Consider the following 15,763-nt stretch of genomic DNA (forward strand, 5'->3'; position numbering starts at 1 on the left):
TAATAACGATGAGTGCAAAGCGGAGTATATAAGTTTAGTGAAGCTTTTGCTAGCAGAAAAGAAAGTGGCTGAAGAAAAGTATCTTGACAATATCCTAAACGAAAATCGAAATTCCTGGAACCCTTTAAAAATACACTGACTGACAGAGCAAATGCAACACCAAGAAGGAGTGGTCAGAACTTTATGCCAATTGCAGGGTAGACTGACGTCACTGAGGTATGCTCATGATGTGAAATGAGCCGCTGTGCTGCGCACGTAGCGAACGATAAATGGGACATGGCGTTGGCGAATGGCCCACTTCGTACCGTGATTTCTCAGCCGACAGTCATTGTAGAACGTGTTATCGTGTGCCACAGGACACGTGTATAGCTAAGAATGCCAGGCCGCCGTCAACGGAGGCATTTCCAGCAGACAGACGACTTTACGAGGGGTATGGTGATCGGGCTGAGAAGGGCAGGTTGGTCGCTTCGTCAAATCGCAGCCGATACCCATAGGGATGTGTCCACGGTGCAGCGCCTGTGGCGAAGATGGTTGGCGCAGGGACATGTGGCACGTGCGAGGGGTCCAGGCGCAGCCCGAGTGACGTCAGCACGCGAGGATCGGCGCATCCGCCGCCAAGCGGTGGCAGCCCCGCACGCCACGTCAACCGCCATTCTTCAGCATGTGCAAGACACCCTGGCTGTTCCAATATTGACCAGAACAATTTCCCGTCGATTGGTTGAAGGAGGCCTGCACTCCCGGCGTCCGCTCAAAAGACTACCATTGACTCCACAGCATAGACGTGCACGCCTGGCATGGTGCCGGGCTAGAGCGACTTGGATGAGGGAATGGCGGAACGTCGTGTTCTCCGATGAGTCACGGTTCTGTTCTGTCAGTGATAGTCACCGCAGACGAGTGTGGCGTCGGCGTGGAGAAAGGTCAAATCCGGCAGTAGCTGTGGAGCGCCCTACCGCTAGACAACGCGGCATTATGGTTTGGGGCGCTATTGCATATGATTCCACGTCACCTCTAGTGCGTATTCAAGGCACGTTAAATGCCCACCGCTACGTACAGCATGTGCTGCGGCCGGTGGCACTCCCGTACCTTCAGGGGCTGCCCAATGCTCTGTTTCAGCAGGATAATGCCCGCCCACACACTGCTCGCATCTCCCAACAGGCTCTACGAGGTGTACAGATGCTTCCGTGACCAGCGTACTCTCCGGATCTCTCACCAATCGAACACGTGTGGGATCTCATTGGACGCCGTTTGCAAACTCTGCCCCAGCCTCGTAGGGACGACCAACTGTGGCAAATGGTTGACAGAGAATGGAGAACCATCCCTCAGGACACCATCCGCACTCTTATTGACTCTGTACCTCGACGTGTTTGTGCGTGCATCGCCGCTCGCGGTGGTCCTACATCCTACTGAGTCGATGCCGTGCGCATTGTGTAACCTGCATATCGGTTTGAAATAAACATCAATTATTCGTCCGTGCCGTCTCTTTTTTTTCCCCAACTTTCATCCCTTTCGAACCACTCCTTCTTGGTGTTGCATTTGCTCTGTCAGTCAGTGTACGTAGATTGAAGGGAGAGAACAAGTCAGTTCCTTCTCTTCGTATAGGAGGGGATTTATTGGCGACAACAGATATAGATAAAGCGGAAGCATTAAATAAAAAAAGCACTATGGAAAAGTTCTTAATCCGGCAGCTCAGTTATTCAGGGACAATTTTCTGAAAACTAATAATGATTTCCAAATTAAAGCGTCATTATTGCGTAAAGGTCTTTCTAAACTCAGAAGAAGTAAATCTTGTGTGCCACATTGTATTTCCGGACTAAACTCAGGGGTGGAGCGATCCTACCATATTTAATAAGATCTTTAATATATCACTGAACAACAGGAAGGTTTCAGGAGATTGGAAATCGGCCATTGTAGTTCCTGTTCACAAAGGAGGTGACACGAGCGACTTGAATAACCACAGACCGGTAAGTTTGACGTCAATCGTATGCAAACAAATGGAGCAATTAATAGTAGATTATTTAAGGTTATAGTGGGACTCTTCTGGAATGATATTGAAAGGGCAGCATGGTTTTAGGGAAGGCTTCTCCTGCGAAAGTCAGCTCTGTTCCGTATGTCAAGATATATTGGATAAGCTCGACAGTGGGATTGATGCAATAGTAATTGATTTAGCTAAGGCATTTGATCTTGTGCCACGTGACATCCTCCTTAACAAGTTAGCGCGTACGGGTATTGACATCAGAGTTGTGAAATGGATACGAGAACTCCTCAATGGAAGAATTCAGAGGGTGCGCGTGGGAGAAACGCTATCTTCTCCAATAATCGTTACATCTGGTGTGGTCCAGGGTAGCGTTATTGGGCCAATTCTTTTCATACTTTTCATGAATGATATGCCTAATTCGATAAAATCAGAAGTGCGCCTCTTTGCCGATGATTGCGTCATAGAATGACGAACTATTGTTTCAGCGGGATTTAGATAAAATTGAAAAATGGGCTCGTGAAAATCGAATGAAAATCCACAGCGGAAAAAGCAAGAAATTGTGTTTCAGTAAAAATAAAATGACAGGAAAGAGGTATTACGAAATTGGAGGGGAAAGTGTTGATGAAGTTGATAGTTGTAACTGCTTAGGTGTTTTTTTATATTTTTTATATAAATGCTATTTGTTCGGGGCGTCGACCTATGAAGATCTTTTACCCCTACTTGCACCATATGTGAGGAACCTGCGTGTATTATGTAAATAGCGGAAGTGTAAAGTGTTGAATGTGAGGAAAGGATCGTTAAGGACGACACAAACACCCAGTCCCCAGGCCAGGGATATTAATCATTTACAATTAAAAGCCCCTGTCCCAGCCGGGAATCGAACCCGGGGCCGTAGGCGGATGCGCTGCCCCCTACACCGCGGGGCCGGTCTACTTAAGTGTTACTATTAGAATAGACATAAACTGGTCAGAGCAAGTGGAAAATGTAGTTAAGGAATCCTGGAGATCGTTACATTTTATTATGCGGAATCTCAAGAAAGTTAATTCTGGTGCCAAAAGTAAAGTTTATAAATGCTTGGTAAGACCAACTCTCGAATATGGATTTGCGTGCTGGGATCCGTAAAGGGTGGGTTTAATAAATTCCCTAGAAACAGTTCAGATTTTCGTAACCGGGAATAGGAGGAATACCATTAATTGGGAAAGTCTTGAATGTAGAAGAACAAGAGCTCGCCTGTGTGGTCTTTATAAGAGCTATACGGGAATGACTGTCTGGAGTAGTATTAGGAATAGGTTGGAACCTCCCACATACTTACTGAGAAATGATCATAAACATAACATTAGGGCCAGAAACCAACATACGGGCGTGGGCAAGTTTTCCTTCGTAAACAGGACCATAAGGGATTGGAATAAATTACCTGCAGCAGTCTTTGATAGATTCTCTTCCGGTATCAAGTCATTAGTGCTCTTGTAAAGTGAAAAGTAAAGGTTGTAAATTATGGACACTGAATGTGTGATTTTCTGCTTAGTTTAGATTTTGAAACTAGTAGTTTTTCTTGTGGTATTCTCTTTTCAGGGAATTTCTTGTTGAACTCATGTTGTTGTAGTTGTTATTGTTGGATAATTACCTATGTTTGTAACTTTACTTTATTATCACTTGTAATGTTAAGCGAGTAGTAAGCTCAACCTATAGTACTGTAAGCCGTAGTGTTAAGTACTGCAAATACTTAAGCTGTGTGTGAAATTTTATACGATGACGCTGGATTTAGAACGTTAAACTAATAGTACTTCTTGTAATATTTTCCTTCCATGGAATTACTTGTTGTACTCTTGTTGTAGTAGTAGTAGTAGTAGTAGTAGTAGTAGTTGTTGTTGTTGTTGTTGGGTAATTATGTTACACTACTGTAAGTTGCCATTGGCACCGGGATATTTCCCATTTGCGATGTATTTGTTAATAATAATAATAATAATAATAATAATAATAATAATAATAATAATAAGTCTAGGTTAATGACATATACCGTACTTCATAGTTCTAGGAGGACAAAATAAATGACATAAGGTTTGTTGTATTGCGCTCACTGGTTAAAGAATAACAACAAATGAAATCAATGCTATTTAATAAATATTTGATAAAAATGTGTAACTCGAAAACTAATAACTACATCTCAATTCCTATATATTAGCTCGATAGCTGCAGTCGCTTAAGTGCGGCCAGTATCCAGTATTCGGGAGATGGTAGGTTCGAACCCCACTGTCGGCAGCCCTGAAGATGGTTTTCCGTGGTTTTCCATTTTCACACCAGGCAAATGCTGGGGCTGTACCTTAATTAAGGCCACGGCTGCTTCCTTCCCACTCCCAGCCCTTCCCTGTCCCATCGTCGCCATAAGACCTATCTGTGACAGTGCGACGTAAAGCAACTAGCAAACGAATTCCTGTATATTTAAATGGCGATACCAACCATAGACCAAAACACCGACAATCATGTCCATGATTTCAACAAAAATGCGAGACCAGGGATTCCTAACTTGAGAAAGTACTATGCATGTATATCTGTAATTTCTGTTTATGTCAAATCTCTTTTTTTTCTTCGTTTCTCTCAAGTAATATTATGTAAATTAAGGACATTATATAGACATGTTATTCTTTTGGGTTTATATCGCATGAAACAAGGCAAATTGTAGGGAATCTTCACATTGAGCGAAGACTTTGTTTTACTTCGCTAGAAGTGACCTGCAATTCATCACGACTGTTCTAATAATTGTATGTCTGTTCACCGCTAAGACCCGTTTCCTGATACGGCGTCGGGGATGAGGTGAGATGAATTTATGTGGCATGTTTTATGGGCGGATGCCCTTCCTGACGGCAACCTCAGTTGAGGAGCTAATGAAAATAGAATGAGTGATGGAGGAATGAAATTGGTTAAGGTAGTGGAAGGAATCGACTGTGGCCCGACATTTACCTGAGAGTGAAAATGGGAAACCACAGAAAACCTTTCTCAGGACAGCCGACGGTGGGTTTCGAACTCATCCGTGTTAACACGCGCGGCCACTCCCCCGGATGACTGTTCTAATAATTGTTGACAAAAATACCATATCTATTATTATGAGCCGCAAAGCTATGAATCTCTACTAGTACAGTACTATAAACTTTTATTGTCATGTACCACCAGGGCAAAGTTATTTGATTGGAATGTAATATTAATTAACTAACAGAAAACATCCGAAATCATACATACGTCATTGAAACTGCCTCTCCTTCCTTCTTAGTCTGTCCTCCGGTGTCGGATTTAGAGCCTCCCATGTAAATCTCCAGATGGTGGTAAGATGAAGTATCGGTCTCGAGTTCAAAATCCACTTCAGAACCCTTGTAAAGGCTCCGGGTTGATGGGTGGCTTCTGTGTAAACAGAAAAGTAAGAAAATGGAATTAACATTTCTATATAAATAATATAATTTTTTGTTTGTACATGTCTTATTTTTGCTAAGTCGAAAGTGGGATCAATTCAGTTTTTATTTGCCCGTCTTTTCAGGTGTTTGTGTGCACATTACGGGAACATAGTTTGACAACATTTCTTGACACTCATTCTTTAAGTTTGGGGATATCCGTAGGGTGCTGTAGGCTATATATAAATTTTTTGCTAGTGGCTTTACGTCGCACCGACACAGATAGGTCTTATGGTGACGATTGGATAGGAAAGGCCTAGGAGTTGGAAGGAAGCGGCCGTGGCCTTAATTAAGGTACAGCCCCAACATTTCCCTGGTGTGAAAATGGGAAACCACGGAAAACCATCTTCAGGGCTGCCAACAGTGGGATTCGAACCCACTATCTCCCGGATGCAAGCTCACAACCGCGCGCCCCTAACCGCACGGCCAACTTGCCCGGTATATATTATTTGATTAGTATACATACATACACTTAAGAAAATGGAAATTGCAACACCATGAAGGCATTGGTCGTTTGTGTTGATTTTCAATATATGGAACGATGACACGTAGGTATGTAAACAATCAAAGTTTCAGACCCATTGAATTGTTGCTACAGGTCTCCCCACATGATTGGTCGCGGAGGAATCAACTCCAGTATACGGACTCTGGTGTAGCGTAGTTGGCTTGCAGCAGTCTGTGCAGTGAAGTGTTCCCCGTCAAACATGCCTCGACGACACAACAAACAGTTGGTAATCGCCTGCGTGCAACTGGCTTACGAGCCCGTGTCCCTGCAGAAGGTGTTCCATTGACCCCACAACAGCGACGTGTAAGGCTGGCCTGGTGTCGAGAAACAACTGTCGCCGTTTGAGAGGGCTCGGATAATTGGGCTGTGTGAGGCTGGATTATCGCTAAGGACTGTCGCTGCACGTGTTGGTCGACAGGCATCGACGGTACAACGTGTATGGCAGCAGTGGTCAAATGAAGTTACCCACACTCGTAGACCTGGCACAGGCCCAGCGCGACGGACAACTGTGAGAGAGGATCGCCGCATCATTCGGATGGCCCGGATGGAACCCCATGCAACAGCAGCGCAAATTCGAGCAGCTATGGCACCCCACGTTACACAACAAACAGTTGGTAATCGCTTGCGTGCAGCTGGCTTACGAGCCCGTGTCCCTGCAGGAGGTGTTCCATTGACCCCACAACAGCGACGTGTAAGGCTGGCCTGGTGTCGAGAAAGATCGACGTGGGTCGACGAATGCATAGGGTCGTCTTCAGTTATGAATCGCCCTTCTGTCTTGCCCGCAGTGATCGCCGGAATCGTGTGCGCCGACGTACCGGGGAGAGGGGCCGCCCAGATCTTATTGTCGAGAGGCACACAGGGTCAACACCAAGCATTATGGTCTGGGAAGCTATTGGCTTTAATGTGAAATCACAATTAGTGCTTGTTGAGGGCACTATGACTGCTCGACAGTACGTTGATAGGGTACTCAATCCAGTGGTAGCCCCTATGATAGCGAACATTGCTAATGGGATGTTTTAGCACGACAATGCCCGGGTTCACACTGCACGCATCTCCAGAGAAGCTCTCCACGACATCACAACCTTAGAATGGCCCACCAGATCCCCGGACCTCAGTCCTATTGAGCATGTGTGGGACATGATGGGTCGACAACTGGCCAACCGTCCTCAGCCACCCACAACTCTGGAACAACTGACCCGTGCAGTGCAGCAAGCATGGGCCACAATTCCTCAGGAAGCGATCCAGGGCCTTATTGACTCCATGCCTCGAATAATTCATCAATGCATTGCAGCTCGTGGTGGGCATATCCTGTATTGATTGTTGTCCAAACTTGTGGTCAGAGGGACCTGAAAGTGTAATAATCGAATCACAAACGAACACTCGTCCTGCATGTTTAATTGCAGCAATGTAGCACCACTCCTTCCGGGTGTTGCAATTTCCATTTTCTTCAGAGTACATACATACATCATTATAGACCGTTATGTCTTCCAACGTTCAGTCTGCAAACATCTGTGGATATATTAAATGCCGCCACAATCATCTATTTGCAACTAGTACTGTGGCCTCATTTAGTTCTATACCTCTTTTCTTTAAATCGTTAGAAACCGAGTCTAACCATCGTCGTCTTGGTCTCCCTCTACTTCTCTTACCCTCCATAACTGAGTCCATTATTCTCCTAGGTAACCTATCCTCCTCCATTCGCCTCATATGACTCCAACATTGAAGCCGGTTTATGCGTGCAGCTTCATCCATCGAGTTCATTCATAACTTAGCCTTTATCCCCTCATTCCGAGTATTCTTCTGCCATTGTTCCCACCGGTTTGAACCAGCAATCATTCTCGCTACTTTCATGTCTGTTACGTCTTACTTATGAATAAGATATCCTGAGACCACCCAGCTTTTGCTCCCGTAAAGCAAAGTTGGTATGAAAACAGACCGATGTAAAGATAATTTGGTCCGGGAGCTGACTTCCTTCTTACAGAATACTGTTTATCGCAACTCCGAGCTCACTGCATTAGCTTTACTGCAACTTGATTCAATCTCACTTACTATATTACCATCCTGGGAGAACACACAACCTAAATACTTGAAATTATCTACCTGTTGGAGCTTTGTATCACCAATCTGACATTCAGTTCTGCTGAATTTCTTACCTACTGACATCAATTTAGTCTTTGAGAGGCTAATTTTCATACCATATTCATTGCACCTATTTTCAAGTTGCAAGATATTAGACTGCAGCCTTTCGGCACAATCTGCCATTAAGACCAAGTCGTCAGAATAGGCCAGATGGCTTACTATCTTTCCACATAACTGAATCCCTCCCTGCCACTTTATACCTTTCAGCAGATGATCCATGTAAACTACGAACAACAAAGGCGATATATTACAGCCTTGTCTAACTCCTGTAAGTACCCTGAACCAAGAACTCATTCTACCATCAATTCTCACTGCAGCCCAATTGTCAACATAAATGCATTTGATTGATTTTAATAATCTACCTTTAATCCCATAGTCGCCCAGTATGGTGAACATCTTTTACCTCCGTTCCGGTACCCTGTCATATACCTTCTCCAGATCTACGAAACATAAACACAACTGTCTACTCCTCTCGTAGAATTTTTCAATTACCTGGCGCATACTGAAAATGTGATCCTGACAGCCTGTCTGTGTCTGAAACCACACTGGTTTCATCCAACTTCCTCTCAACGACTGATCGCACCCTCCCATCCAAGATGCCAGTGAATACTTTGCCTGGCACACTAATCAACGAGATATCTGCATAGTTGTTGCAATCCTTCCTGTTCCTTTGCTTACATATAGGTGCAGGGTCGGATTAAGGGGGGGGGGGGCTAAAGGGGCTGCATCCCCGGGCCCCACGTGCCAAAGGCCTGCTGCTCCACCTCCGTGCAATTATATGAATATTTACGCTCGCAAAATATCGAACACGCACTCTTCCTTCCTTCTTATCAGCTGTCTGCATTGGCATTTCATCACTGCTAGAATCAATTACCGTCCGGAGGCATGAATCCTCGCTAGCTGAGCACTGTAATTATTGTAAAAGTTATTGCTGACGAAAATTTAAATCTGGCAGCTTGCGAGTGCGGGTTGAGGGGGAAGGGGGGGGGGGGGGGAGTAGTCTAGGAAGTGAGTGGGAGGGGACAGGAGAAGCACGGTGGAATGCGGATGCTATACTATATCTTTGCATCAGGAAGAGAACTTACAGTTCACCTCTGATTATTGAACCATTCGTAAATAACAACTGCAATGTTCTTGTAAAATGGATAGGAAATATCCTAGTGGTGCCAAGAAACGTAAGTTCTGTTTTGTATGTCGATTTGATAGTGATGATGAGACAAATGTAAAATATGTTTTGGCATTATGAAATATTAACATGAAAAATAGAGAAAAATTGTAATATTTTTCAACACTTCCCTATTCGTCAATTTAAGTGGAAGTAGTTCTATAATGACTTCAGTATGCTAGTCTTACGTGACGTTACGAAGAAGGGGCCCCACATTTTTAAATAGCCCAGGGCCCCCAAACACCTTAATCCGGCGCTGTATAGGTGCAGTTACTACATTTGTCCAATCCGAACGTACCTTACCAACACGCCATGCTAATCTTATTATTCTATGAAGCCATTTCATCCCTGCCTTCCCACTATACTTCACTGTTTCAGGTCTAATTTCATCTGCTGCTTTATGACAATGGAGTTTATTTACCATCCTTTTTACTTCCTCAAGCGTAATTTCACCAACATAATTTTCCTCCCCCCCATGAGCTCTGTTGATCACGACACCACCATGAAGATTTCCTTTTACGTTGAGAATATTTTCAAAATATTCCCTGCACCTGTCCAGTGATTCCCTGGGATCTATTATGAGCTCACTTGAATGATCCAAAACACTGTTCATTTCCTTTTTCCCTCCTTTCCTAAGATTCTTCATTACTGTCCAGAAAGGTCTCCCTGCTCATTGACCTAGCCTTTCCATGTTATTAACAAAATCTTCCCACGACTTCTTTTTGGATTCAGCAACTATTTGCTCGCTCTGTTTCTTTTATCTATGTACAGTTCCTTGTCTGCATCAGCCCTTGCTTGGAGCCATTTCTGATAAGCCTTCTTTTTACGTTTACAGGCTGCTCTCACTTCATCATTTCACCAAAATGTTCGCCTTTTCCCAGCTTTACACACAATTGTTCCTAGGCATCCCCTTGCTGTTGCTACTAGAGCATCCTTGTATGCCACACATTCTCTTTCTATGTCCTGAACCTGCTTACTGTCCACTGTTCGGAACTTTCTACTAATTATATCCACGTACTTCTGCCTAATTTCCTCGTCCTGGAGATCTTCTATCCTTATTCGTTTACAGACAGATTTTACTTTCTCTATCCTAGGCAGATACTTAGTTCACTACAGATCATATAACCGAGCTCGATAGCTGCAGTCGCTTAAGTGCGGCCAGTATCCAGTATTCGGGAGATAGTAGGTTCGAACCCCACTGTCGGCAGCCCTGAAAATGGTTTTCCGTGGTTTCCCATTTTCACACCAGGCAAATGCTGGGGCTGTACCTTAATTAAGGCCACGGCCGCTTCCTTCCCACTCCTAGCCCTTCCCTGTCCCATCGTCGCCATAAGACCTATCTGTGTCGGTGCGACGTAAAGCAACTAGCAAAAAAAAAAAACAACAAAAAAAAACAGATCATATAGTGGCCTGTTTCATCGAAAATTCCCCGAAAACCCCATACATTCCTAACAGATTTCCTGAATTCGAAGTCGGTTAAGATATAGTCTATTATGGATCTGGTACCCCTAGCCTCCCATGTGTAGCGGTGAATAGCTTTATGCTTGAAGAATGTGTGCGTAACAGCTAAACCCATACTAGCACAAAAGTCCAGCAAACGCTTCCCATTCCCATTAGCTTCCAGTCTTCTCCACATTTACCAATCACCCTTTCGTATCCTTCAGTTCTACGTCCAACTCTCGCACTGAAATCGCCCATTAGCACTATCCTATCCTTGCTGTTGACTCTGAGTACGATGTCACTCAATACTTCATAAAACTTGTCAACTTCATCGTCATTGCACCCTCACATGGTGAATACACGGAGACAGTTCTGGACATAATTCCTCCAACTGCCAAATCTACCCACATCATTCGCTCGTTAACGTGCCTAACAGATGCTATGTTGCGTGCAATAGTATTCCTGATGAACGACCCTACCCCAGACTCTGCCCTTCCCATTTTAACACCCATTGTGTACACTTCATAATCTCCTAGCTCTTCCTCTTCATCTTCCCTTACCCGAATATCACTTACTCCTAGCAGATCCAGTTGCGTCCTCTTTGCTGACTCAGCCAGTTCTACTTTCTTTCTTCCGTAAGCCCCATTAATATTGATAGCTCCCAATCGAATTCCATTTCGTTGGTAGTTTTCCGTGGTTTCTCTTTGCCACACCAGGAAAATGCTGGGACTGTACCTTAATTAAGGCCACGGCCACTTCCTTCCCATTCGTAGGCCTTTCCTATCCCATCGTCGCCTATCTGTTTCGGTGCGACGAAAAGCAAATTGTAAACTGTTGTTAATTGAAATGTGCTCTCGTTCGACTTTGTGGTATAGTGGTTAGTGTGTTTAGCTGTCACCCCCGGAGTCCCAGGCTCAATTCCCGGCTCTGCCACAAAATTTGAACATTCGTACGAGAACTGGAATGGGGTCCACTCAGCCTCGACAGGTCAACTGAGTAGACAGGGGTTCGATTCCTACCTCAGCAATCCTCGAAGTGGTTTTCCGTTGTTTCCCACTGATCTTCCAGGTAAATGTTGGGATGGTACCTAACATAAGGCCACGGTCGCTTCTTTCACACTCCTATCCCTTTCCTATCCCATCGTCGTCATAAGACCTATCATATCCCTTTCCTATCCCATCGTCGTCATAAGACCTATCTCTGTCGGTGCGACGTAAAACAAATTGTAAAAAATATGTTCTCTCTCTCTCTCTTGCTCTCTCTCTTCAGCAGCCGCTCATCTCCGCTCCATGGCATTACCACTGCAATAGTGCAAGAACTAACCCGTCAGAGCTATTATACTATTATAACAGAGGGCAAATGTATAAGAAGGAATTCTGAATATTTTAGGCTTCTTCGCCTGATGAGATTTTAAATAAGAGAAGTGAACTTAGCTGATTTTAACCGAATTTAATATTGATCCCCAAATTAACTATTCCAAACTAATGACGTTCTTCAATTTCACGACTGACCACTCCACTAAGTTTTATATGAATCTTGGCCTTAATTGTAGAAATAAAGGGGCTGCGTTTGAAGTGGTGTTGGCTGGGTGGTCGGCATAGGAAGACGAATTCCTTAACCATTTTAGGTGTAATGAATGAAGGAGGAAAGGATTTATGGGAAACTCTTTCTTTTGCTAAGCTAAAATGCTAGAGGTAAATGTGTTTTCTCAGGAGATAAACGCCAGTTATGGTTCATCGTTGACTGACGTGCGTTGATGGGTGTTTTAATACAGTTTGAGGCATTACATAATCGCCCCTTTGCTTCTAATAATAATAATAATAATAATAATAATAATAATAATAATAATAATAATAACCGAGCAAGTGTCTGCACGGTTTGTGTCACGTAGGTACCAGCTTGCTTTCCGGAGATGATGGGTTCGAACTCCACTGTCGGCAGCCCTGAAGATGGTTTCCCGTGGTTTCGCATTTTCACACCAGGCAAATTCTGGGACTGTACCATATATAAGGCCACGGCCGCTTCCTTCCTACTCCTAGTCCTTTCCTATCTCGTCGTCGCCATAAGTCCTATCTGTGTCGGCGCGGCGTAAAGCAAAATTATCAAAACAAAGTCACCTCTGTACATGCCATGAAGGCCCTTGGAGGAGTGGAAGGTAAAGGCTTCCACCATTGTTAACCGCCGCACTTGACGGGGTAGAGTGGTTAGCTCTACGCCCGGCCGCCTTCGCCCCCAGGAATTAACCTGTTACTCATTTTTGGTGCAGGCTGAGTGAACGTCAGGGCCATATGTACCTCCGGAAGTGGAAATCTCGTTTCTTAAATTTTATGACTTCCTGACGGGGATTCGAACCCACGTCCTTCCGGACGAACTGAGCACGCCTTTACAGCCTCGGCCAGGCAGCCCCTAAAACAAAATTAATAATAAAAATAATAAATAATAATAAAATAATAATAATAATAATAATAATAATAATAGTAATAATAATAATAATAATAATAATAATAATAATAATAATATGCTTACGCCTCACTAATAGTTCTACGCGCAATGATCAAAGATGCCTTCTGGAAAGTGCCCGACGCGAAAACCACCAAATTGCCTCAATACCGCTGGCGATCTGAACGGGCACGTCGGATGTGGAAAGGAAAAACATGAATATAACGGTGGATATGGAGAGAAGAAAATCGACGAATCCTGGATTACACTCATCACCATCGTCTGATTTAAAAATCGTGACTTTCTGATCACCGATTTCTGGTTTAAAAAGCGTAGTCCGTTCAGTCACGCACTACAGTGGTACGCAGGCAAGAGATATTGACTACATCCTCGTCACGATTTGAAGCAATGACATACAAATTCCGCCGTACGTAACGATCACGACGAAACACCGATTAATCATCTGCAAGATTTGCGCCAAGCCACCGAAAATGAAACACGCAGTACGAACAGGAGCAGTGAGTATCATTTTGTTTCCTAGAAACATGAAACCAAGGCAACGACAGTGACTCTGGAAGATGTCAGATGCGGTGTACAACAGGGAATGGTGAGATTCTCGGCGACAGTGATGAGATGCAGTAGGGTGGTTAACATTCCTCTTCAACCAAATAGTAAAAGAGGGCCGAACGCCGACAGGATGGTCGATTGACCGACCAACAGACTAAACCCATCCTCATGAAGAAAGGAAGTGCGTCCTAGTGTACAGACTAGCGCCCGACAAAATTTCTGATCCAGATGATGAAGGTCTTTTAATATACTGGCAAAATTATTCGCAAGATCATCAAAATGGTCAAATGTCAAGCTGAAATTCTGAAAAATTGTAGCGCAACCACTCTGACGGTGAGATAGCGGTCCCGGTTTAGAAAGCCAAGAATATCTATTGAGAGGGTTCGTCGTGTTCAGTACTACACGTACACATGTAGGTGAAGGGTAGACAACACACCCGGCTGACTTGGGACTCAGTTTACGGACGAACATTTTTCCGCTGAGCCACGTTTGTTCCAGATTTAACTTGGTTTTAAGCAGGTCATAGCATTCAAACATAGCCGTCTATAGTATTATAGGGGCCGATGGCCTAGATATTAGGTCCCTTTAAACAACAAGCATCATCATCATCATCATCATCATCATCATCATCATCATCATCATCATCATCATCATCATCATCATCATCATCATCTATAGTACTACAGTCGGCTATTATTCAAACGAAACCACTGCTTCTACAACGGTAGATAAGTCTACCTTTGCCTGTAGACATCACGGTCCATCTGTAGTGTTATGACCGTAGAGGAACTTGCATTTATGAATACTGGTTTTACTTATGATCCGTTGACATTCTCATATATTTAACAGCCAGCTTTTTCATTATTATTTGCAACATTTTCTTGACACTACTCCTTTCTTTCATCTTTCACATTCAAAGGACGGCAGTTCCCCGTCAATCCAGTTTTTGTTATTATCATCAGCGAAGCTCAAATACAATCCTTCATTAACGTGGGAGTTTTCCTCACGGAGCCGGTATTTTCCCATGGATGGCTATATGCTGCTCCAGAATGAAGATATAATAAATATTTAAGGTAGTGAGAAAAATGTCATATACTAGGGCAGAAAGAAAGTGTTTATAAAATATATTGTTTATTCAATTCTATTTCATTGACGAGCAGTTTCCTCTTTACAATCGAGTCAACATTTCCTCTAAAGATGATTTAAATAAAAACCGCCTACTTGATATCAAAACACTCTTACTTGCTGATGGCGCTCCTGGACGAAGGGCTCGTTCCAACTCTCACCGGATCGTCTTCATACTCTAATGTTCCTGCTGTATGGGTGCAAGCTTATGGTGACCTCATCAAACAAAGAGCATACGTTTCCACTCTTCCTGATGCCATGGGCTATGGGCAGTTTGCCCACCTTGCACGAGCTACCCAATGGTGTGTGCTTTTAACACAGGCCTCTTTGATATCAGCCCTCCATGGTGCAGTCGATTTTGCACTCTCTGATCAAACACGTTCACTCTGGTGCTCCTCTGAATATCCTGGCGGAACTAGGTGGCAGTAGCAGTAGGCCTACGACATGACGAAAGAAACAAATATCGATTCGCCCTGCGAGTTGTTTCGGGTTGTCGACCAACAACCGTCTGTATCTCCCTGATCATTTTCCAAACTCTGGAGATATAACTCTGACTCATTACATCATGAGCGGTGACATCCGCTTGTCGCCTCCTTTTTGCAGAAATGCCACAATTTGAATTCGGTCAGTAGCAGAAATGGGCACTCATTTCATGATTCGCCTACTTCAGTCCAACGCGTGCTGTTTGTTCACCATCGACCTTGCAAGTGATGCGTTAAACTGACCGACACGACAAATGTCTCCTATCAGACAAACCTGATCTGGGTTTGGCGTCACTATGTGTCTCAGAGATAGGCCTACAGTGTTTACCAGGGTTCGGAATTGAATGACATGTCATCTGTTTCTGGTATATCATATGTGAAATTAAGTGGGGTAGGGATATAGACAAGTTTGAATTGAGTGAGTTAGGATATGCACAAGGTTTAGCTAAGGATAGCGCGAGGAGAGTAGTGGACTGTAGGTATAGG

At 43.9% G+C, this 15,763-nt stretch overlaps 1 protein-coding gene across 6 annotated transcripts in view; it reads right to left on the reverse strand.

Moving 5' to 3' along the window:
- Window positions 1–15,763, reverse strand: part of LOC136863966 (uncharacterized) — a 458,924-nt gene that overhangs the window by 19,463 nt on the left and 423,698 nt on the right. For all 6 annotated transcript variants that reach the window (XM_067140427.2, XM_067140426.2, XM_067140430.2 and 3 more), the window contains one exon: window positions 5,210–5,368. In XM_067140427.2, the coding sequence (XP_066996528.2) occupies window positions 5,210–5,368 (159 nt within the window). The remainder of the gene's footprint in view (window positions 1–5,209; window positions 5,369–15,763) is intronic.

Source organism: Anabrus simplex, chromosome 2, assembly GCF_040414725.1.
Source record: "Anabrus simplex isolate iqAnaSimp1 chromosome 2, ASM4041472v1, whole genome shotgun sequence".
Taxonomy (NCBI): domain Eukaryota; kingdom Metazoa; phylum Arthropoda; class Insecta; order Orthoptera; family Tettigoniidae; genus Anabrus; species Anabrus simplex.